This window comes from Amphibalanus amphitrite, unplaced genomic scaffold (genome assembly GCF_019059575.1).
Source record: "Amphibalanus amphitrite isolate SeventyFive unplaced genomic scaffold, NRLGWU_Aamphi_draft 001092F_arrow, whole genome shotgun sequence".
NCBI classification, from domain to species: Eukaryota; Metazoa; Arthropoda; class Thecostraca; order Balanomorpha; family Balanidae; genus Amphibalanus; species Amphibalanus amphitrite.
In genome coordinates this window covers 59,492-81,345 of record NW_024882586.1, presented here as the reverse complement: position 1 = coordinate 81,345, position 21,854 = coordinate 59,492, and the positions used below count along the sequence as shown (strand labels likewise).

The window sequence follows — 21,854 nt, the reverse complement described above, 5'->3', positions numbered from 1 at the left end:
CGACAAGCGCAATCGGCTTACTCCGCGAGCCTCGGGTGGATACAGAGCCGCGACTGAAATCCCGGCGCCGGCGACACCTCGGCACAGATTAGCTACGCCAGCCGTGGGGCAATAATGCCGGAATTACGACACCGATTATTACAAATGCGAACGAATTAGACGTCGGAGTATTTCAGTAATTAAGATGGATTGGTAGATGGACGTAATTTGGCTAAGGCTTTCGACGACAGGGTATGAGCTATTGACGCGCGCCTGTCCTCTTTGGAATCCCAAATAAGGCGCAGGTATTATGATGAGATGGTTATGAGATGGACGAGCAGTTAACCTCGTGAGGACAGCTGATAGCAGGCTTAGGCGTTGTCATATGTCACCAAGAGTGCATTACTGATTTAATACCCACAGTACTGTGTAGATTTAAGGCCGAGCTGTAAAGGTATACGATATGCTTCAGCACACTTTCATTCTCGAAGATATGTGGGTGAAGTGAGTTGAAAAAAATCAATGAATTAGGTATCTAATGGTGATCAAAAATGAACAAAAGATTAATCGAGCCATACTGAAGGTAAGGTAATCCGCATTACAACCTTCGTTCCATGTTTTTGGAGAGTGAGCGTATCTGCGACCATATACTTTTTTTATTTTTACAGTTACCTACATTTACAATTACTTTTAACGGTGCCTTTCTTATGAACTGAATGCACTAGCCACTCACCAGCCACGACAATACAACTCTCGTCGCGGTTTGCCGCTCGTCAATGGATTCGAGCCTCTCCTCTCCGGGGCTCTGGCCTCAGAGAGAAGACGCCAAGTCCTAGCGGAGCGATCGACCGCGTGCAGGCCCATCTGAGGCTCGTTAATCGCACCCGAACCGGCACATTTTAATGGCGATGGATGAGCTGTCGGCGTCACGCCCAGGGGGAGTGTTTCTGTCCTCACCGCCCTCTGAGATCGATTTCCGTTCGGCGCGTGCTCCTCCTCCCCTCTGCCTCACGCTTCTCGTCCCTTCACCCCTCTCCCCTGCGTACGGCTCGGAGATGCTATTTTGAGGCGGTAAGGTCGAAATAGTCACGTGTATGAATTTCACGCACCCCCTGCACCCGACAAATGAGGCCGAGGCGCGTCGACTATGCGATAGAAGCAATCTGAGGGTGTGTGGTGACGTCATCAAGGGCTCAGGAGTAATTGGCTGCCAGCTGGCGGCGTCATCAGCGAGAATAAACGGAATAGGACGGCTGGCTGACCCCTGAACTGGCGGACATCAGTCACCGGGGAAAACCAGGCGGCTGGTCAGAACGGATGGCAGAGTCGTAAGGAGACTGCGCCCATTGAGCGCATCGAAACACAAATTCAACCGGTGTTTGATGTTAATTGTTCGTCCTTTTACGACGTCGCTATGTGTCAAACACGCCTAAATATGTATTTTCCCTAATGGTTATACTGCTTAAGCCGGGTATCATTTCCCAAATTTCATTCATTTCCCTTTGCCAAAACGCTTCTGAAAATCCGCCAACCTTCCACAGTGTTACCGTTTGCAGAAGAGGGTCGATTCAGCATTCTCTCCCCGATTTCCCATCCAGCTGAATCACTGATCACCGTTTGACATTGGCAGGGGACCGGTCCCCCTGTGTCCGTGACGTCACCCTCCCCCCCCCCCCCCCCAGCAGCACCCCGTGGGTCATCAGTCAGCCGGGGGCGGTCGGGGTCGGGGTGCACGGTCTGGCTGAACGGGTAATTGGACGGGGAGGTGGGGGTGTGTCGCTCGGACTGCTGCGGTTCGAGGGATGTCACAGAGACGGAGCGATTCGGACCGGATACCTCAGTGTGAAGACTGAGGAACCGTGGGGAGAGCACGGCTTGCGGAAGGGAAGCTAGGATTGAGTTGAGCGTTGCCGTTTGGGATCGGTAAAAGGCACCAAAATGCTAATTAGATGCATACGTAACAACAACAAAATAATAAACATTTACCTGCCTTAAACACTAAGAACCAGCTTATGCATTCATATCATCTACCCAGCTCCAGCATAGGTAATTAACACCTCGAACTCGAAGACTGTTTCCAAAATCCTTACCACGACTACAGGAATGGATGGTCCCTTCCGTTACTACGCCTCTCCCAGCCCGGCCCCCGTGCAGCAATGTCCAACTCGTGACCTGGCCATCACGACCCAACACCTCAGCGCTCACATTACCGGTGCACCGCTTAATTTTCATCAATTACCGAGCCGCTAGCGGCGCCGCCTCTGAAGATAGTCGCCGCGCTCGGAAATGACTGTATTTGCTGCCGTCTACGATCGCCCGAACAGACGTTAAAGAGGACCGTTCCAGGGTCGTTATAGGGTTTGTGCTCGGTCGTTTGGAGGTCTGTTTACCTCGGGCAGCGCCGGACAGTGAGCTGGTAACAATATAAAGGTGGCTGGGCTGGCCATTGGTCAGAAACTACTGCCGGAAAAGTATAAAGGTGTAAATTATACCTAAGACGTAGCATGCCACTAAACTTTTTTAAATAAACCGTCATCAAAACTAGGTATGGGATATTACGTCCGAGCAATGCCCGTGGTCAATAAATAAATAGCCCACCAAGACCCATCAGATAGGAGGCATTAGGCAAGGCGTCTGCCTGCAAGCCATCTATGTATAAAGTACTGCTTTTTATGTTTAGGTATACTCGTATACTAATTCAACAAAGCCAAAGGCTTGGATTTAGAATGCTAACGTGGGCAGCATTCCACCAACCAAACCAATTGTTTTCCCGCTGCGATTCCAAAGCCACACCGCCGTCATAAACAAACTGTTAGCGCGAATCGACTTCATCGATTCCGAGATCTAATTGAGTCTGCCGGCTGCGGAGGCGACTGGTTTGGACGCGGCGGGCGGTTCGTCGCGCTGCCGGGGATCAACCTCTGAGATATGGGCCTTTGTTCGCCGCGTGTAGTATGGCGGCACGGCGCCTCCCCCACTGAGGATCACCATTAGATAGCCCGCGCCGCCAGCCACCGAGCCCAGCAGAATGGAGACCTAGCCGCTGCAGACAGCACGGCGACCAGACAAAGGGGAATCCTATGTAAAATTGAGTCGATTTTTCTTCCTACAGCCCCTGCCACGCCGAGAAGGGATAGCTAGATGATGCTGTGTCGCAGACACAGCAGAATCGCTGTGCCCAAACGCGTACAATACAACTGGCAAGTGTATGCTCTCACATACATTCTCAGCATCGCTCAATTCGATGGTCATTCTCACACTACACGTCACGCTCCGTGCACTGATACACGTATTGCATGTGGCTACAGCATTACCTAAACTCTCAATTATCGCTCGTTGACTTATGTTTGTCCATTACCTGTTATGACACGGCACAATGAGCACCACACTCGTACAATCGCGCCGCGCCGAGGTGACAAAAGTACCGTCTATCTCTGACAGCTGAATAGCAGCAGTGGCTGCCCAGCCAGCCGTGGTTTCACGGCGCTGACCCGGCGCCCCCCACCGTCCGGTCGGAGCCCCTTTTTGTCCGCACCGGATACGGAAACGGGCCGTGTTCGCGCCCGCTGCCGGGGCAGCTTACGGCTCAATTTGTTACAATGGTGGACCCCGTTCAACAGAGGTCCGGAAGGACAGCAGACAGGACTGAGAGCGCTGCTGCAGACGAGTGAAATGATTCGACTTGACAGCAGTCAAGCTTGGGTGCCATGGGCCGCATCTCATTGACAATGTACCGGATATTCAAGACTACTGGCTGAAGGCTGTCAGTCAGTAACTTCCTCCTAGAGAGTCATTTGAACATTGAACAAGTCCGCGGGAACGACATTCGATTACGCTTAAAGACATTGATAGTGTTAAGTTTCCATTTTCAATACCAGTTCAACGTCCATCGACTTAATCTCATCGTACAATCAGAGCAGTTCTGCGAATGAAACGGTTGACGATCAGAAAATGAATTCACCATTCAGTTGTTTATTTAAATGTATAAAATAAGATGTGGAATAATCTGGGGGATTCATAACAACACTTTCATACACTAGACAACCCACTTGAGCACCTTCATCAATTTTCAAAAGTCAATTGAGGCATAAAAATTATCAGCATTAAACCAGTCAGGCAGTCACACAAAACATTACAGTCCACAGCATTTATAGACGGCGTTAAAATGAAATTATTTCCCTGGTGCAGCGCCATTTTACACGTCCCGTATTTTCTACGTGGGTGCTCCATGAGCTTCAACGCACAAACCTGACGTGTCATCGCATCACAAACCAAAATACACAGTGAGCCATCACACTGACACCCGACAGCCAGTCCAGTCCGATATCTCTCCCCGATGTCACAGCCGGAGCAGTTCCTCTCTGAGCATGGCACACTCCTCTCTCATCTCTCCCTCCTCTCTCCACTGCGGCGCCCCCTTGTCATGATTCGACAGAGCGTCGTACACGTCATCATTGAACGCAAAGTCGCCCGGTTTGCGGGGCATCACGTGCACATGAACGTGTCGGATGGTCTGTCCGGCGGCCGGTCCGTCCTGCACACACACGGTGGCTGAGGTGGCCTGGTGCACCTTCTCCACCAGGCGCTGCACCAGCTGCGAGACCTGGAAGAGGTCAGCCACCTCCGCAGGGGTCAGGTCAACCAGCCGCAGACGGTCAGACAACGGAACCACCAGCACGTGACCGGGAACCACGCACTTCTTGTTCACAAACGCATAGGAGAGTTTGGAACGGTAAATCACCATATCGCCATCTATCGTCACTTGGCCGAACTTAAACTTCTCGTTATCTCCGGGGAAGACTGCGGCAGCGCTGTTGATCGCAGCCGAGTCCGCTAGTGGTGGGAGCGGGACCGGATTCAGCTCAGGATACAAATCGACACGCCGCTGAGTCGCCACCGGCATACCGACCCTCACCCTCGTCAGTTCAGCCGCCGACACATCAGCATACACCACACAGTTAGCTCGCTCTCCGGCGTCAGCCAGCACGCGTCCCCACGGGTCCACGATCATGGCGTGGCCGTAGGAGGCGCGCTTCTCGTTGTGTCGCCCCACCTGTGCGGCGGCCACCACATAGCACTGGGTCTCCACGGCGCGGGCGCGCAGCACCAGTTCCCAGTGCGCGCGGCCCGTGGCCACCGTGAACGCGGACGGGTAGGTGAGGATCTCGGCGCCCTGATGACGCAGCAGCTGACTCACCTCGGGAAAGCGCAGGTCGTAGCAGATGAGCATTCCCAGCCGGCCGGCGGGTGTGGGGACGGGCGCCGTCAGGGACTCCCCCGGACAGACGTAGTCTGACTCTCGGACTGACTCCCCGCCCGGCACGGACACGTCAAACAGGTGTGTCTTGCTGTAGGAGGCGGCCAGCTGGCCGGCCGGGGACACCAGAAGGTGGGTGTTACGCACGCGGCTCTGCTCGGTGGCCTCGTGTAACCCCCCGACCGACAGCCAGACGCCGAGCCGGGCGGCCAGCGCCCGGTACGCGGCCACCGTGGGACCGTCGCGCGGCTCTGCCAGCGCCACCACCTGCTGTCGGCTGGCCGCAATGTAGTCGCACGCCTCCGGCAGGAAGACGACCCGCGCGCCGCCGGCGGCCGCCTCCTCCACCAGCGAGGAGCACAGCGCCAGGTTCGCCGCCTTGTCGTCGGTGCAGGTGACCTGCAGCGCCGCCACGCGGCAGGTGTCGGAAGATGTAGTCATTGAGCGCGCCACCAAAGATCTGAGTGGCGCCACCAGTCTGGACAGCATCCAGCCAACAGCGATGGAAACCCTGTGAATTGAAGCACTGTGACAGGTCACATATGACTAAATCAGCTGCTTCAAGACAAAAAAGAAGACAAAAAAAAAACAATGACCAATAAAATCATCTGAGGCGAAGAGACTCATATGGCTGTTAGATGTGCATGATTGTTTCAGGTTTTTCTATTCCAAGTTTAAAAGATAACAGGGTATTGAAAATTGAGGCCCAGGACCACTTTGTTTTTGCTATCATTGGATTGCTCAGGCTGTGCTTATTCTAATGATGTGCATAAAAGCCCTATAGGTAAGTGCCATATTGTTCCGATTAAAGCCATTTCAACTCTCACTTGCATTCATCTGACTTCTGAGTGCCTCAGCACTACTTTGTAAACATCTAGGGAAAGCACCCTAGCTACAGTGTCATCATCATGGCACATTGAGACAAAACATAACATTCAAATTTGTAAATGTTAACATAAATTTTGGATAACACGTGCAAATAATTGTTACCATTTATCACATACCACCATAAGTTAATAAAACAAACCAGCAACAAACCTTCCAGATATATCAAGTAGGCATCAGAACAGGCAACCAGCAGGGCAAAGATCACAAATGCACTAAACAGGTCACAACAGGACTACAGAGTTTCGCAAATGGTTAGGTACTTTACATTTAAATTCAGCAAAAAAAGGATAGGTAAGGTAAAGGTACCCCATACCTACCTAGCCAGTAGGTAGCAGATCTTATACAGAAAAAAATGAAATATCCAGCCATAGGCGGCAGAACGGGGGGGGGGGGGGTGTCACCGGCCACCAAGGCACCGTAGCGTGCCCGCCTTAATTTTGCCATTTTAACATTAGACCTATATGGGCGTTGCATGGAAAGAATGGAACAAAAGTCGGTAGTGCCCCCCCCCCCCTTATTTGAAGATGTACCGCCGCTTCTGTATCAAACAGTACAAATTGAAATTGTGAATAAAACGAAAGACCTATCCACAGCTTGCTCACCTGAGAAACCTGGGAAGCCCTACCAGCCCACTTATTGCAATTCAAGAATACAATATCAAAACTAAATTTGTTGTTGTCGGGTTAGGGCGCGTAGCCGCCAAAATTCAATTGAATTGTAAAAACATCACAAGAAACGAAGTGTCATAAAAGCAATACCATGCATCTGTTCAGAATTTAGCTTTGACCGCAAGTTACTAAGCAAAAATCTACTGAATGAGCAATATTCCTTTTGTCTCCTCCTGTTGCCGGGCAACTTGCAAAGACAGCCAATTGGATTCCACCCTGCTTCCATTACGAACAGAAAAAGAAACTTGCGTTTGTCTACGAATCGTCATGGACGTCTCAAACCTAGCTTCCATATGCATAGTTTCCCTTTATTTACGTTGCATGGCGATGAAGGAAAATATTGCTCGGTGAAAAGCGTAAGTAATTAATAATAGCGGGTAGGGCGATAATAGGTAGGAACACTCGCTATATTGAAATTGAGAGCATCGCATGACTGATAATGCGGAAATGTCACATGACGGTAAATTAGAAAATATAGAGATTCATCCATATTTTTACAACGCTGACACATCGAGGGGCGGAGCTTCCTAGTAAGGTGCCTAATTAGCGACCCCCTTAATTTGAACCAAATTTGAACCGTCATTGCTCACGCTCTGTGGGTGCCACTGTATTACTGGCTTGATTTTGGGAGAGATCGCTCATTTTTCTATAAAAATAAAGTCATTTTCTGCCCCAATATTCACTAACTTATTTGTAGTGAGCATTTTGGCAAACCATTGCAAAAAAAAAACGCTAATAGCAGGGCGTATTTTAACATGTTAACTGGGTCGGCAATTGCCGACCCAGTCACGGAGAATGCCGACCCAGTGACAGCCGTTTGCCGACCCAGTTGCCGCCCCCTCTAGGATGCAGCACGCACATGCAGGCTAGGTGCCGTCATTCATAGTGAGGCTGCTGCCCTCCGAAATGATAATGCCGCCTCTTAAAGTGAAGCAGCCGTCTATAGAAAGTGATGATCCCGCAACTCAATGTGACAGTGCCGCCCCTAAATCTGTTAGTAGCCCCACTCAATGTACCTAATGGTGCCGCCCTTCTAAGCATCTGTGGAGCCCCGCAATGTGATGATACCGCCCCTCAAGAAGATGATGCCGCCCCTTTCAGTATCGGTGGCGCCCCTCAATGTGATGGTGCCGCCCTCAAAATGCCAGTGGCGCCCCTGAATGTGATGGTGCTGCCCGCCAACGAGTCGGTGGCGCCCCTCAAAATGATGCTGCCGCCCCAGTGTTGGCGCCGCCCCTTATAGTGTCAGTGACGCCTTTCGAAGTGTCGGAGGAACCCACCAATATAATGGTGCCGCCCCTCTAGGTATCCACATAGCCCCTCATTGTGATGGAACCGCCCCTCAAGCAGACGATGCCGCCCCTCAAGAAGATGATGCCGCCCCTGAATGTGATGGTGCTGCCCGCCAACGAGTCGGTGGCGCGCCTCAAAATGATGCTGCCGCCCCTTAAAATGTTAGTGCCGCCCCTCATAGTGTCAGTGACGCTCTTCGAAGTGTCGGAGGAACCCACCAATATAATGGTTCCGCCCCTCTAGGTATCCACATTGCCCCTCATTGTGATGGAGCTGCCCCTCAAGCAGATGATGCCGCCCCTCAAGAAGATGATGCCGCCCCTTTCGGCGTCGGTGGCGCCCCTCAATGTGATGGTGCCTCCCTCAAAGTGCCAGTGACGCCCCTAAATGTGATGGTGTCTCCTGTCAACGAGTCGGTGGCGGCCTTCAAAATGATGCTGCCGCCCCTAAAAGTGCTGGTGCCGCCCCTTACAGTGTCAGTGGCGCCCTTAAAAGTTTTGGAGGAACTCATCAATACAATGTTGCCGCCCTCTAACTTTCTGTAGCGTCCTTCCATATACATAATGGTGCCGCTTCTCAAACCATCCGTGGCGCCCCTCAAAGTGATGGTGCCGCCCCTTACAGTGTCGGTGGTGTCTCCTCAAAAGTCAAGGTGCCGCCTCTCAAAGAAATGCTGGTGTCCCTCGAAGTGTCGGAGGCGCTCCTCAATGTCATGTTGCCGCCCCTCAAACCTTCCGTAACACCCCTCAACGTCATGGTGCCGCCCCCCCCCCCCCCAATGTGCTCACGGCGCCCTTAAATGTCATAGAAGCGCCGGTCAAAGTGATGACTGTGCTCCTGGCAGTGTCGGTGGCGCCCCTTACAGTGTCGGTGGCGCCCCGAACAGTATCGGTGGTGCCCCTCAAAGTGATGATGTCACCCTCAAACAAACGGTGGCGCCCTTCGAAGTATCGGAGTCCCTAAATATCATACCTATTGCCGCCCATTAACGATCTGTAGCGCCCCTCCATATGATGGAGCCTCCCCTTTAAGTATCCGCGGCGGTCCTTAAAGTTACAGTGTCGCCCCTTACAATGGGGTGGCCATAGGCGGTCCCAGGGGGGCCACGGGGGCCATGGCCCCCCTTTGGTGCTGAAAGGTGGGGCCATACTATCTTTTGGCCCCACCTTTTCAGATCGAACAAAAGTCCTACAAAAACTTTTTGTATGTTTCATTTTCTTGTTTAGTGAAAGGTCTTTCTTGCACCAGCAAAGGAAGTAAATTTCACTCATGAGTGGGCTCAGTTTCACATTCTGTCAATTTGGCGGTCAGTGTCGCTGGCACCGGTTCACAAGTATGGCCGGATGTGAGATATAGGTATTCTAACTTATGTGGAATATCGGGTTGGGTTTACTTGAGGCTATCATAGACACAGCATTGGCTGGCATGAGATCCTCCTGCCAAATGAGCGTGGTTCTACGACACTAAAGTATGACCTCATGGGTTGGTGCTGTGCAACTCAGAAGCCCGGTGTATGCCGGCTTGGTTCCTTAAGGATTAGCGTGGGATCTCCGGGGCCTGCGTATTAGAGATTGCATGAACTAGTATGTGATCTCAGAGGCCTGTGTACACAGTACACAGTGGCGGTCGGAGGGGGGGGGGGGCATCAGGGCCATCCCCAAGGACAAATAAGGGCAAATAAGGGGGCATCATATCATTTTGCCCCCCCCCCCCCTCCCAAACAGCCGTTGGGCCCCCATGAGCGTATGGGGCCCTGGCCGTTATCCGATTGTGACGAGGCTCAAGAAACCCACGCCCAGCTGTTACCTAATAGCTCCCACACCGGTCTTTGAGCGTCCTACACTGAACTCTGAGGGCCCTTCAGTGGCGGTCAAGCGCCCACACTGACCGCTAAGAGCCCAGATCGACCTCTGATGGCCCTCCACTGGCCTTTGAGGGCCCCTAAACCGGCGACTGAGGGCCTCACACCGGTCTCTGGTGGCCTTATTTCTGTCTCTGGGGTCCCAAAACTAACCTTAGGCGCCTATGAGGGCCCGCACTGGCTGTTGAAGACCCGATGCCGGCCTCTAAGGGCCCGTACCGGCCTCTGATGGCCCATCTTGGCCTTTGAGGGCCCTTTGCTGGCCTCTGGGTCTAACGCCGGCCCATGCCGGTCTTTTAGGACCTTACGCTGACCTCTGAGGGCCCCATGTCGGCCTTTGTGTCATGGCCTTTGCAGGCCCTGTACTAGTCTCTGAGGGCCCTAAACTGGTCTCTAATTGAAAACATACAGGGATGGACTTCTGAAGTTCTGAGAACGCACGCAAACTCCTGCAGAGCCTAACGTGTCCCGATGGTTCCGAGCAGATTCCCTCATATTTCGGCGCCGGGGCCCCATGAGCCGGCGTGGGTCCTTGGCTGACAGAGACCGATGAAGTCTCCAGGGCCCAGGGACAGTCTTTTTGGCAGTTGAGGATTAGGCAGGTTGAGTGAGCCCCAATAGAGTCGTTGCAAAGCCCCGCAGGAGTCTGCGCGCGGCCCCCAATGCCAAATTTGAAAGCCAGGAACCTGTGGGGGGTCTCTAGAGGTCGGTGTACCTACTCTCTCCCGCAGCCACACAACTATGTCATGGGTAAATGCCATAGTCTAAAAATGCTCTCTTGGTTTTATATGCTGCTCCGATCTGTCACCACGGTGCGGCGGCCCGACCGGTGAGCACACCTTGGGACGGTAAATGGAAGTGGTTATTTCGCTTAAATTGAGTTCAAAAATTGTACGCAAGAATGAGATGGATGTAGCCTAAGAAATGCCAACTGCGCGGCACTTTGTGGCGTCGACTTTGCTACACACGTAAAAACTTAGCCGATCACCCCCCCCCCCCGGTCGACGGATAAATGTTATGTTCCGCGGGTTTGACTTTGGCCCCCCCCCCTTTAGCTAACGGCTACGACCGCCAGTGGGGGTGGCGTCCTCAAAATAAAAGTGATGTTGCCCCCCCCCCCCCCCGAGTAATGTTGGCGTCTCTTCTAAGTATCGGAGGCGCTCCTCATTGTCATTTTGCCCCACATCACTGCGCACATGGCGCCCTTCAATGAAATGGTGCCACCCCCAACGCTCAAAGAGATAACTGCGCTTCTCACAGTGTCGGTGGTGCCCCTCAAAGTGGTTTAAGTGCCCTAAAAAAGTCGGTGGCGCGCCTCAAAATGATGCTGTCGTCCCTTAGCATATCTGCAGCGCCTCCAAAATGATAGTGCCTTCCCTTAACCGGCGCCGGGCTGAGGTTTGAACCCCCCTCCCGACCCCTATAACTTGGCTACTGGGCCACGTAGCGACACGCGGTAAGCGGCATTCGAAAGAGTGTCAAAAACTACTTGGGTTAGTTGGTTAACCGTACTTTGGTTAGGTCAAGTCAAATGTCAAATATCAGGTGACCAGAGTTCATCAAAGGTGAAATGTGGGTGAAATGTTGTCTGTTTCAACATTTATTGACAAACTGGCGCATAACTCGGGGAAGAATAGAACTACAGCACCGCGAAAAAAGCGCATTCGATTGCTCTTCAACGTTCCTATAAAGTCCTCAGACTTGACCTAACATCAACGGCTTAACCTCCAGAGCACAACTAGTTTAACCCGTGCCGGGCCGGGGAGGGTTGGAGTGGACAGTGGACCCCCTCCGCCCCTCTACTGAGCTGTTTTAATGAAGAACCTTTTTACTGTAATAATTATTGACTCACGAAAGTTATGACATTGTTTTTTCAGTACTGTGCTCCTCTCGTCGAGATGCATCGAATGAACTATAATTTGACATTCAAATGTCATTTGGGAAATTTGAGCTCAGGTCCAGGTCATGACCTGACTGGTAAAGGTCACGTTGCATATCAGTCGATTTGTATCGTCAAACTGAAATCATCTAAGGTGTTTTCATCGCTCAGGCATGTCGCATGTCTCTATCAGAAGTTATTGAAAAAAACTGCTGGAGGCCTTCCATGACCTGACATGACCTCAAGGACATAACGAGGGGTCGTGGGTGGCAATTTTCCGATTAAGTGTTTCATTTTTAATTGTTTTATGATGTTTAAATTCGTTAACTTTGACATTTGTCTACCTATAAAAAGAGGCATGCATGCCCTGATTTTCTCCCATTTCCTTATACCTAATGGAAGGGTCGCAAAATTGTCCTTACCTTTGGTCAAAGCCATAGCAATTTCGAGACTTACATTTTATATATACAGTTACACACTGTTTGTCTTATCAATCGCTGAAGTTATAAAGGGATCGTTCAGTCGGTGTATCTATGGTGAGCATTTGCCTGTTCCGTAGCTCAGTTGGTAGAGCACCGGACTCCCCGCATTGTCTTCGCTTGCGTTTTGTCCGCCGGCCGATCCGGAGAGAAAGTTACCGAGTGAAGGTCATTCAAATTTCAAAAACTCAATGAAAATGTCACTGGGGTCACGAAAATATTTGAGTAGGTAGGTATACCATTCATTAACTTGGGGGGGGGGGATGAACGTATCGTAACAAATCAATACGCTGTTCATTACGCGAGTAACTAATGAATAAAAAATGTATGACTTCATCCTTACTCCACCCGCTCTCCCTCTCCATAAAAAGAGAGTTAATTGTAATGCATTTTATTTAGATGCAGAAAAATAGAGGCGTCAAAGGATATGGCCGAATATCAGCGACCCTTGCTGTGTAAGCAATGGGGCTTGCAATGGGGTATTACAAGTGGGGGTAATGGTCCCGTCCAGCGCCCATAAAGTGGGCACCACTCGTGCGACCTGCACCGACCACTGTTTTAGAGCCATAAAACACCGTGAATGTTTTAAGCTTGACGATACGGATCGACTGGTATGCAACATGTTTTATTTATGGTGAGGTCATGAACTTGACCTCAGGTAAAATTTTTAAATTAATTTTCGTAAAGTCAAATTATAGTTCATTTGTCGCATTATGACACGAGAAATACTAGTTATATCCCGGAAAAATAGACGTAATACCGCTGAGCTTAGGTAGGTTGAATCTGAAATCATTACTTAGAAAGAGTTATAAAAGAACCGTCGAACGTGTCTTTTTTGTCATTAAATATCAGTAGGTATGGCGCCCCCCTCAGATGCCAAGTGCCGCCCCTATGAGTGCAAAATGCCGCCCCTAAATGTGATTGCCGACCCAGTGAAAATCCCTTAAAATACGCCCTGGCTAATAGGGAACTCTTCCCGATTAGCGACCGGGGAGGGTCGCTAACCCGCGCCCGGCTGGGGGTCCTGGATTTCCACGCCCTGCTGGGGGGGGGGGGGGTGTTTGAACACCCCCCCCCCTTCTAACTCGGCTCCTGGGCCACGTAGCGATACGCGGAAGGCGGCGTTCGAAAGAGCGTCAAAAATAATGACGAAATCACTTCGGTCAATTTTTTGGTCAGGTCAAAGGTCAGGTCACCAGAGGTCATTGAAGGCAAAATTTCGCCGATTTCCAGGTCGAATGTCGAAAATTTCCAAGAAGCCAACGCATAACTCGGCAACCAATAGAGCTACAGCACCGCGGAAAAGCGCATTCGATAGCCCTATTAACGCCCTTTCTGAATAATTCTCTCAGATTTGACCTAACGTCAACGGTTTTGCCTACAGGGGGCAAAAACTGCAAAAATAGCCGATTTTTTTCGGAAACAGTTTTTCTGCAATAACTTTTGACCCAAGCCTTGTACGAGCTTACTTTTACCGGCATCGTGTTCCTCTCGTCAAGACGCATCGAATGAACTATAATTTGACCTTGAAAGGTCAACTTGAAAATTTGACCTCAGGTCAAGGTCATGACCTGACCGGAAAGGGTCATGTTGCATATCAGTCGATCTGTATCGTCGAGCTGAACACATCTAAGGCGTTTTCATCGCTCTAGCATGCCTCTATCAAAAGTTATTTGCGAAAAACTGCTAGATACCATTCGTGACCTAAGATGACCTCAGGGCATAAATAGGGGTCACGGACACCATTTTCATGTTCAGTGTGTCTAAACCACTTGTAATTCAGTGTTTGGGAGTGTTTATAATGTCTTTCGTCCAAAAGAAGCGCGTTTCAATTTTCTCCCATTGACTTATAATGGGGAGGTCGCAAAATTGACCTGACCTTAGGTCATCGATATCAAAATTCTGAGATATACATTTTGTACATGCTATTGCTCTTAGCAATCGCTGAGAGTTTCAAAGCGATCGGTCACTCGGTGTAGCTATGGCAGACATTGGAACTTTTTATGAGGTGAGGTCACTTCAAGTGACCTGGTGACCTGACCTTGAATGACCTTGGTCTGAAATTTTCACAACATGTGTAGAATTGATGTATGATAAGGTGTACCAAAAACGGCGGCGCTCCGCGCCGCCGTTTTTGAGATATTTGCGAAAAACCACAAGGGGGGGTGTTCAAACACCCCCCCCCCCCAGCAGGGCGCGGGCTAATAAGTCTATGGGTTTCCCCATATTAAAAATGGCAAAAAAATGCGACGCCTGAAAAGATGAAATATGATCTCAAAAAGGTAACCTATACGCAAAGCACTCAATTACTCGAACAGGAACGTTTATCCAACACATTTGCGTAAGTAAAAACTGATCACGTGATGCACCGAAGGCGAAACGAAGGCGGAAACCCAAATTTTGCGGGCTATCTCGTATGATATTCGAGGTCCGCGCTGAATTGATGAATTCGGCACCCCTGCAGTCGGTTACGACATTTGGCATCCCCTGCCACACATTGCAAGCTTCAGCAACACCTCATTTTCATTTCTCTCTTTCCCCTTTCTTTCCCTTCTTGAGCTATTTGCGACCATGTCAGGCGCAAATAGGAAATATGAGTTGCGACACATTTTTAACCGTCATGCTGTGCACAGTTGAGCGATTCACTATGGGAAAACGGCAATCAATTGAAAAAGGAATGTCGATTCAGAATAATAAAGGTGCATCATCCTAATGTGCATCGCTTTTCATCAGAGAGGACCCAAACATACACGTTTTGGATAAGAAACTCGTCATTTTTATTCAAACTCACCTGAAACGTCCCACCAGAAACATCGACGACCGGAAAGTAATTTAATTTGATAACCAAAGTATGGCTGACCTTTTGACGATATTTTTACCCCGTTTTCTCCGGCCAATTTTTCTGTAGGGAGGTAGGTCGCAAATCGGAAAGGGTCGCTAATTAGGCACCTTACCCTACAGTTGGTGGGGCGACTGCCCCACCAACTTCCCATTTTGCCCAACCAATAAGCGTTTTGCCCGAACAACTTAAACTGATTTATAGGACTTTGTTGCTTTGCAACTCATTTTTTTCGCATCGAAGACGAAGAGCCTTGGAATGTCTGTGTAATACAACATATTGCCTACCTATCTCTAATGATAGGAATTTTAGCATTGTGGCATTTTATTCAACTTGACAATCAGACATTGCAGAATTGAGGACTTTTTGCCCCACCAACTTTCCTGGAAAAGCTCTACCCATGGACACATCTCGAACCTGACAGCCGGGGTTACCTAGCGTGCGCTCAGCATCCGGATAATCAGGGAGAATTGTCCGGATCACCGAGATCATTCGGTGCACACCGTGTACAACGGACATGACAACTAGTAGATGAGCCATTAGCGAAGCAAAAACAATCTAAAAATGTGACCAATTGCATGAATGGTCCCCGCAATACCAAATAATTCCCTAGCTACCGAGATATTGCAACTATTACAAAAGTGACACCTCTTCGTTTTGCACGTGGCACTTGCATAAGGGTTCACCCACATGCATCGGGAATAGTCCAATACTTGGTAGAAGGAATGAAGCTACCCTACAAAAATTACCGCATGTAAATCGGTCAAGTGGTTGTTGAGATCCTATAAGCCTCGCAAAAGCGTCCGCACAGCCGGCCGGCCGGCCGCTCATGCTCAGAAATTTCCGTTAATCATAAGGAACGACTCCGCTCGCTTCGCTCGCTCTGTAATAATGGCATGTTTTCTGAAAAATATAATGACATTTGGCAAATTTTGACCTTTGATGACCTCTCGTGACCCCTATCTTATAAGATCTTAATCTTATATCATTTTTCATCTTATAAGATGAAAAATGACTGAAATACTTTCAAACGTACGCATTGAGAGAGCGACTGCTTTTATCGCGTCTTTCTAGCCCTCTTAGTTTTTTTTAGTTAGATGTGGGTGGTAACATATCCCCCCCCCCCCACTATATGGCGAAGCTGGCAGAGACCGCCACTGGGGCGCGGGTTAAAGAAATTCGTACGGATCACTTTAGTAAATCGGCCATATAGCGCGTCGCCCAGGTAGCATGTAGATGTGCGGTCATGAGGGCTGACCGAGCCTGAGATGCGGAATCGGATCACTCCAGTCTATCCCCCAATGATATATTCAGTATCAAGCGCCATTAGCACCGCATGCAAATCAGGCTATAAGTAGTTGGCTATACCGCATGAATAGCTCGTCCTTATACCTACACTAGACACGATATAGAGTGAGTTTCTTGCCGTTTTGACTGCGAGTTTTCGTCAGCCTCTCAAAAGACTAAAAACAGAGGCATACGGTGCGAGCTAAAGTCACTGAATTGTTTTATGGGAAAACAACAAATCTTTCCCCGCTGGCCACCCCTCCCGAATGCTCTCACGCCATCCTCAGCCTAACACCTGTCATCGGAAGTATACGCCTTGTTTCAGTCTCTCCCCGACTCAGACAGACACTAGACAGCCGTCTGTCTGTCTGTCTCTGCCGTACAAAGCAGGTGTTCACAGTCTGTTTACAAATAAGCTGCGACTTTGAACAGATCTACCCGCCTGCTGCACGAAAATCTAGTCCGCTGTGGCAGACTGGCACTTGTGGTCGGAGAGTTGTTGGAACTCCGCCGGTCTTTGAAGGCTTACCGGGAATGATACGCTACAAACATAACGTTTAGCACGGAATTGAATAAGCCTGTGCGCCCACTACACGACTGGGAAGTTTCGATAGTAAAACGGTTTCGGAATTTCATTATTTTTTGTCGACACGAACTTTGCAGAATAATTCTTATAAAAAAGGTAAGTGTAAAAAGTGTCGGGTGACGCCCGCCGTCATAGTTAGCTACTTAATTTACAGCTTCAGGTCGGAATTGTCACCGCTAGTTTGACTCAATTAGCATGCATTTACCCTAATTCAATTTGCCCTGTGCATTTACTTCCCCACTTTTATCCTACCCTAACCAAGCTTACCTACCATTTACCTATCTCAGCAGCACTCGCCACCGAGTGAATGAATTAACGAACGAAGGAACAAATGAATGAATGAATGAATGAATGAATGAATGAATGAATGGCATCTGTACCATCGGCAATCCACACTGCTGGCACCCACCGACGCGACGGACCGTCTAGGGTGGCTCTGGATCGTCTGAGGTTCCGGTGGCGCCGCGCCGTGCCAGCGGGGTCCCGACCACTCCCAGATAGGGAGCGTCTCAATTGGGAGGCGCTGACAGGCCAAAACAAATCGTCTCGGCACCTCCGCGACCGATCAATCATCCGAGGCGCGATCCGGCACCGGTTTTATCTCTCGATGGCGGTAAATTATAGCGGGAGGCGGATGGGGTGGTGAATAGAAAACGAGTGGATGTGATGCGACGTTTTTATTTTCGTTTAGACGCGCCGTCCGGTATATGGTCGACGACTGTTTGGTGACACCCTTTTGAGCTGTCAATTGTATCAGATATTCCGTGTCTGCTCGCTCGATAGAAAAAAAATGTGTACTCAGATTTCGAAACAATTTTAGTTGTGCTTCTACAAATCGCAGTTAAGCATTTGTAACCGCAGCAAAGTACATTGATGATGATTTCACCGCCCACAAATTGTGTCAAAGCAGTCGCTAGCATCATCTTATTCTTATATACCGGTATGTGGAATGGATGAGGTCATAAACTTAAATGTCGATCACGAGTGACATTTAGAAGAAAGCAGATGCAAGCAGAAAAAGCCTTACGGATACGCCATAAGAGCCAACTATTTGCTTCTGTTTTCACCACGATATAACAGCATCGCTCAAAGATGAGATCATCTTTGACGGACGAGCCAGTTTACAGCACGGATTTGATCCGGAAGTCAGTCTCCAAATGCTTCATTAAATTTCGGGACAATCTTATCCAGAAGACAGTGGCATGCCAAGAATGGCTGCACTAAGCTTGGCTGTACTTTATCGTGACAGCACCGATTACATCAGAGCACGTGACAAGAACATCCTGTGTGTGAAGACTTCCGAAAGAGGCCGATGTGCGACCCAACCGTTCACGATCGGAGTTTCCAGTTGTCGGTCAGGGTTTACGATTCATGATGGACAATCGACATTTATGACGAATAGCGGTCTTTGTGTCACACGATAACAGATTATATCGGCTACGGCGTGACCGATATCTCAATTATCACCTCTAGATCAACGATCATCAGTCCAACTGTCGTGCTGCTGCCCTATCGGTCTCTGTTTCCGTATCCGGTAGCTCGCATCATAATCCCTCCGCTCCATCCACCGGTAGGTACTCCTCCCCCTCCCCCCCCCCCACACACACAAACGATGCGCTGAATCTGAACAGGTTTCGTATCCGGTGTGTCAATTTACCTCACCCTTCTGCGTCGGTCTGTGCTCACGTCATGTTTTCAGCGCTCGTCGCGGAGATCAGTCATCCCGTGTCCGAGAGCCGCACGGCTGACGGCTCTTCGGGAACTGACCTGTCAGTTGTCGTACATTGCACGAATCTGTCACCTGACGTCCTCAATCACGGCAGGCTTACCGTCTAACTAAGCAGTGGGCTTTCGGCAGCATGATGTCACCACTACCAGGACAAATAGAAAGAGCCTGAAATGACACAAACCTTGTTACTATCCGGTCGATAGATCCCACTTATTTCACGAGAAATGTTTTAAATATAAGTGAGATTAAAGCAGTTTTCAACTCCAATATCGTTGCATAAATTTCCGCTTTATTTTGATACAGACGACTGTCAAATGAAATGCACGATAAACTAAGCAAAGAAAAGGAGCCAGAAGAACAATGGATTTATTTTATTGATTCCCAGGTATACGCCTGGATTTCTCTCATGCTCTATTTCTAGGGGATCGAGGGAGCAAATCACGTCGTGCTCAGCCATGGTGTGACGTGATGACGACATACCTACCTACCCCGCTGTTGGCACCTATGCGCATTGCGCATACCATGAGCGTGTTAGATCGCCACTTTACAAAGGACGATATCACGGTAACACACAAACGCCATCACAGGATAAGTACGCAGCGGTGCAGACCGCCCTTCCGAGCTCCCCGATCACGAACTGCATCCGGGACCATGGCACGTGGTGACACGAAACCGATCACGACTGTTCATCAGCGATCCAAGACAGCAAATAATGGTTGTTGAACGGTTCACCAGCAATCTTTTCAACGCCCCATTTGCAATGATCGTGAATCGTGATGACATGATAGATTTCATGGGTGGCCTTTGCGTGTCCAGCTAGAAAACGTCCTCTTTTGCCGTTAAGTGCCCTTATTCAGTTGATACGTGTCACGAGTTGATAGATAATGAACGGGTCATGTTGTTGACAATGGCCAAACGACTTTCCTTTGAGGTAGTTATGTCCAATGTATCGAGCTGAGCATTCATTCGAAAATTTCGCATAAGATTTGATCGTTTTCTCTCTTGCGAGCAGGACGCCACTGATTTTTTCCCGGTAATCTTCCAACGAAGTCGCTGCATATCGCAGCTCCTCATAGAAGCCATAGGATCAGCGCTACTTTTCAGTGACGCTCGCCGTCGAAGAACGTCGACAAATGATTCAGGTGACGAGGGGATCCTTTATCGGACTGCAGGAAGCAAGATGCCGACAATAAGCCTTTATTGTTTTCAGCTAGAAAAAATGTAAAATCTTTTACCCTATTAGTGGCAGGGGGGTTGTTTTCATCCACCCCTCAGGTTTTTCGGGAATATCTCCGAAGCTGCTGAAGCTACGATGCTGAAATTTTCTGACTTTTCCTAAAACTAAATTGGGCACATTCCCTGAAAATTTCAAGTTCATAACTTTACCAGGGGCGGCTCCAGAGCACTGGGAATTGGGGGGTCCTATTCGTTGACCTATGATCTGTATCCGCCTATGATTTTTGAAAATGCATATTTTTAGGATCCATGTGAATTCCTGGTTCATTCTCTATCGATCGGCAAAAGTTGCGTTAAGATTGGTTGAGAAACCTGGCCGTGATAAACAGTCTAAAATGTATCTGCAATTTGCCCGCTTTTACCCCCCTCTACCCCCTATTGACATTTTTTAATTTTTATTTTTTAGAAATGTAGATCACGTTGAGCGAAATCGAATGCCGTTTGAATTTTGAAAATCGGCCCGTTAGATCTCGAGATATCGAGGGGGGGGGTCGTAAACAGCCCCCCCCCCTGCCACTAATAGGGGTAGCCAGGAGCCTGCCACTAATAGGGTTAATGTCCGTTTTCATGACGGCCATTTGGCACACATTTGGTGTAGATTAGGTACAGATTTGGTGCCGATTAGGTCAAGTTCGGTTCAGTGGGTTTCTTAAAATTAATCAGTTGGGGTTGCACAAATGTTTATATACACTTCATTTTTTTCAAATTACCAAGCATTATTTTCGATTAAAACAATGAAACGAATTTATGGTGAGAAGATATAAGAGACTTGGTGCAGATTTGGTCAAATTTCGCCACATCGCATGTCGTGTAACGATTCATATCTTCAACATATTTTGGGCCATAGACAGGATGAATGACTAAGCTCATACATTAATTGATACCCCTCGATTTAGTAATCGTCATTTTCTCATTTTGCCAGAAATCGCCGTCTATAACACTATGCAACAAAAAATGAAACATTTTCTGTTCCTGGAAAGCGACCGAATTTTTCTTATTCATTGGGTCCTATTATAACCGAAATGGGCATTAGTTTTGATCTGAAAATGCTTTTCCGGTTTTCAGAGACGATTTTCGATTTTTGGCCCCGAAATTCGGTTTTTGGCCCACCGTGTCCGATGTAATTGAGTAATCGACTCGTGGTAACTTTCATCGCCTTTCCTATGCCACAAGCTTTCGAATGATATCTGGTTTTGCATATTTGCGTGCAAAAATAACGTCATAAATCTATGTTAAAGTAAGAAAATGTTGAAATTTTGTAAAAATTTGACATTTTTTTTCGATTTCATTTCAAAATAGAGGAAAAACTAAAGGCCCCATCCAAATTCTGAGCCCAGTTCCTTGAAGAGCATTCAATTTCCGTTCGGAAGGTACCTTTTTAGTGCATTTTATCGGATTCCTGTGGCGTCCAGATTGAGTTAACCTAAACACATATCCTAAGTCATATCACATAGCATTAACCTGATAACGTATGTTAACGCCATAGGATCAACGAGGGGTCAACTGAGGTCATGTTGTTGACCCCTTGTGACCTCGGGTCACACGCAGGAACTTACTTTTGGACAGTCCTGTCGCTCAGAATCTTGATCTGTTGGGGGCCCGTTTTTCAAGTGACTCAATCTGGACGCCACAGTAAACCGATAAAATGCACTAAAATAGTACCTTCCGAACGGAAATTGAATGCTCTTCAAGGAACTGGGCTCAGAATTTGGATGGGGCCTTTAGTTTTTTCTCTATTTTGAAATGAAATCGAAAAAAATGTCAAATTTTTACAAAATTTCAATATTTTCTTACTTTAACGTAGATTTATGACGTTATTTTTACACGCAAATATGCAAAACCGGATATCATTCGAAAGCTTGTGGCATAGGAA

At 48.7% G+C, this 21,854-nt stretch overlaps 1 protein-coding gene across 2 annotated transcripts; it reads right to left on the bottom strand.

Moving 5' to 3' along the window:
• Nucleotides 1–3,935: 3,935 nt before the first annotated feature.
• Nucleotides 3,936–7,041, bottom strand: LOC122370037 (deaminated glutathione amidase, chloroplastic/cytosolic-like). 2 transcript variants are annotated; one of them, XM_043345281.1, is made up of 2 exons: nt 6,727–7,041; nt 3,936–5,747 (listed from the first exon to the last, which is right to left on the bottom strand). In XM_043345281.1, exon 2 carries the CDS (start codon nt 5,723–5,725, stop codon nt 4,319–4,321), a length of 1,407 nt encoding a protein of 468 aa, XP_043201216.1. In that variant the 5' UTR covers nt 5,726–5,747; nt 6,727–7,041; the 3' UTR covers nt 3,936–4,318. The 2 variants fall into 2 exon arrangements, with proteins under 2 accessions (XP_043201216.1, XP_043201215.1); XM_043345280.1 differs by having other exon boundaries at nt 6,442–6,982.
• Between the last annotated feature and the right edge of the window lie 14,813 nt (nt 7,042–21,854).

Coding starts and splice junctions, on each gene's coding strand:
- LOC122370037 (XM_043345281.1), bottom strand. CDS start 5,725: ATGCTGTCCAGACTGGTGGCGCCACTCAGATCTTTGGTGGCGCGCTCA.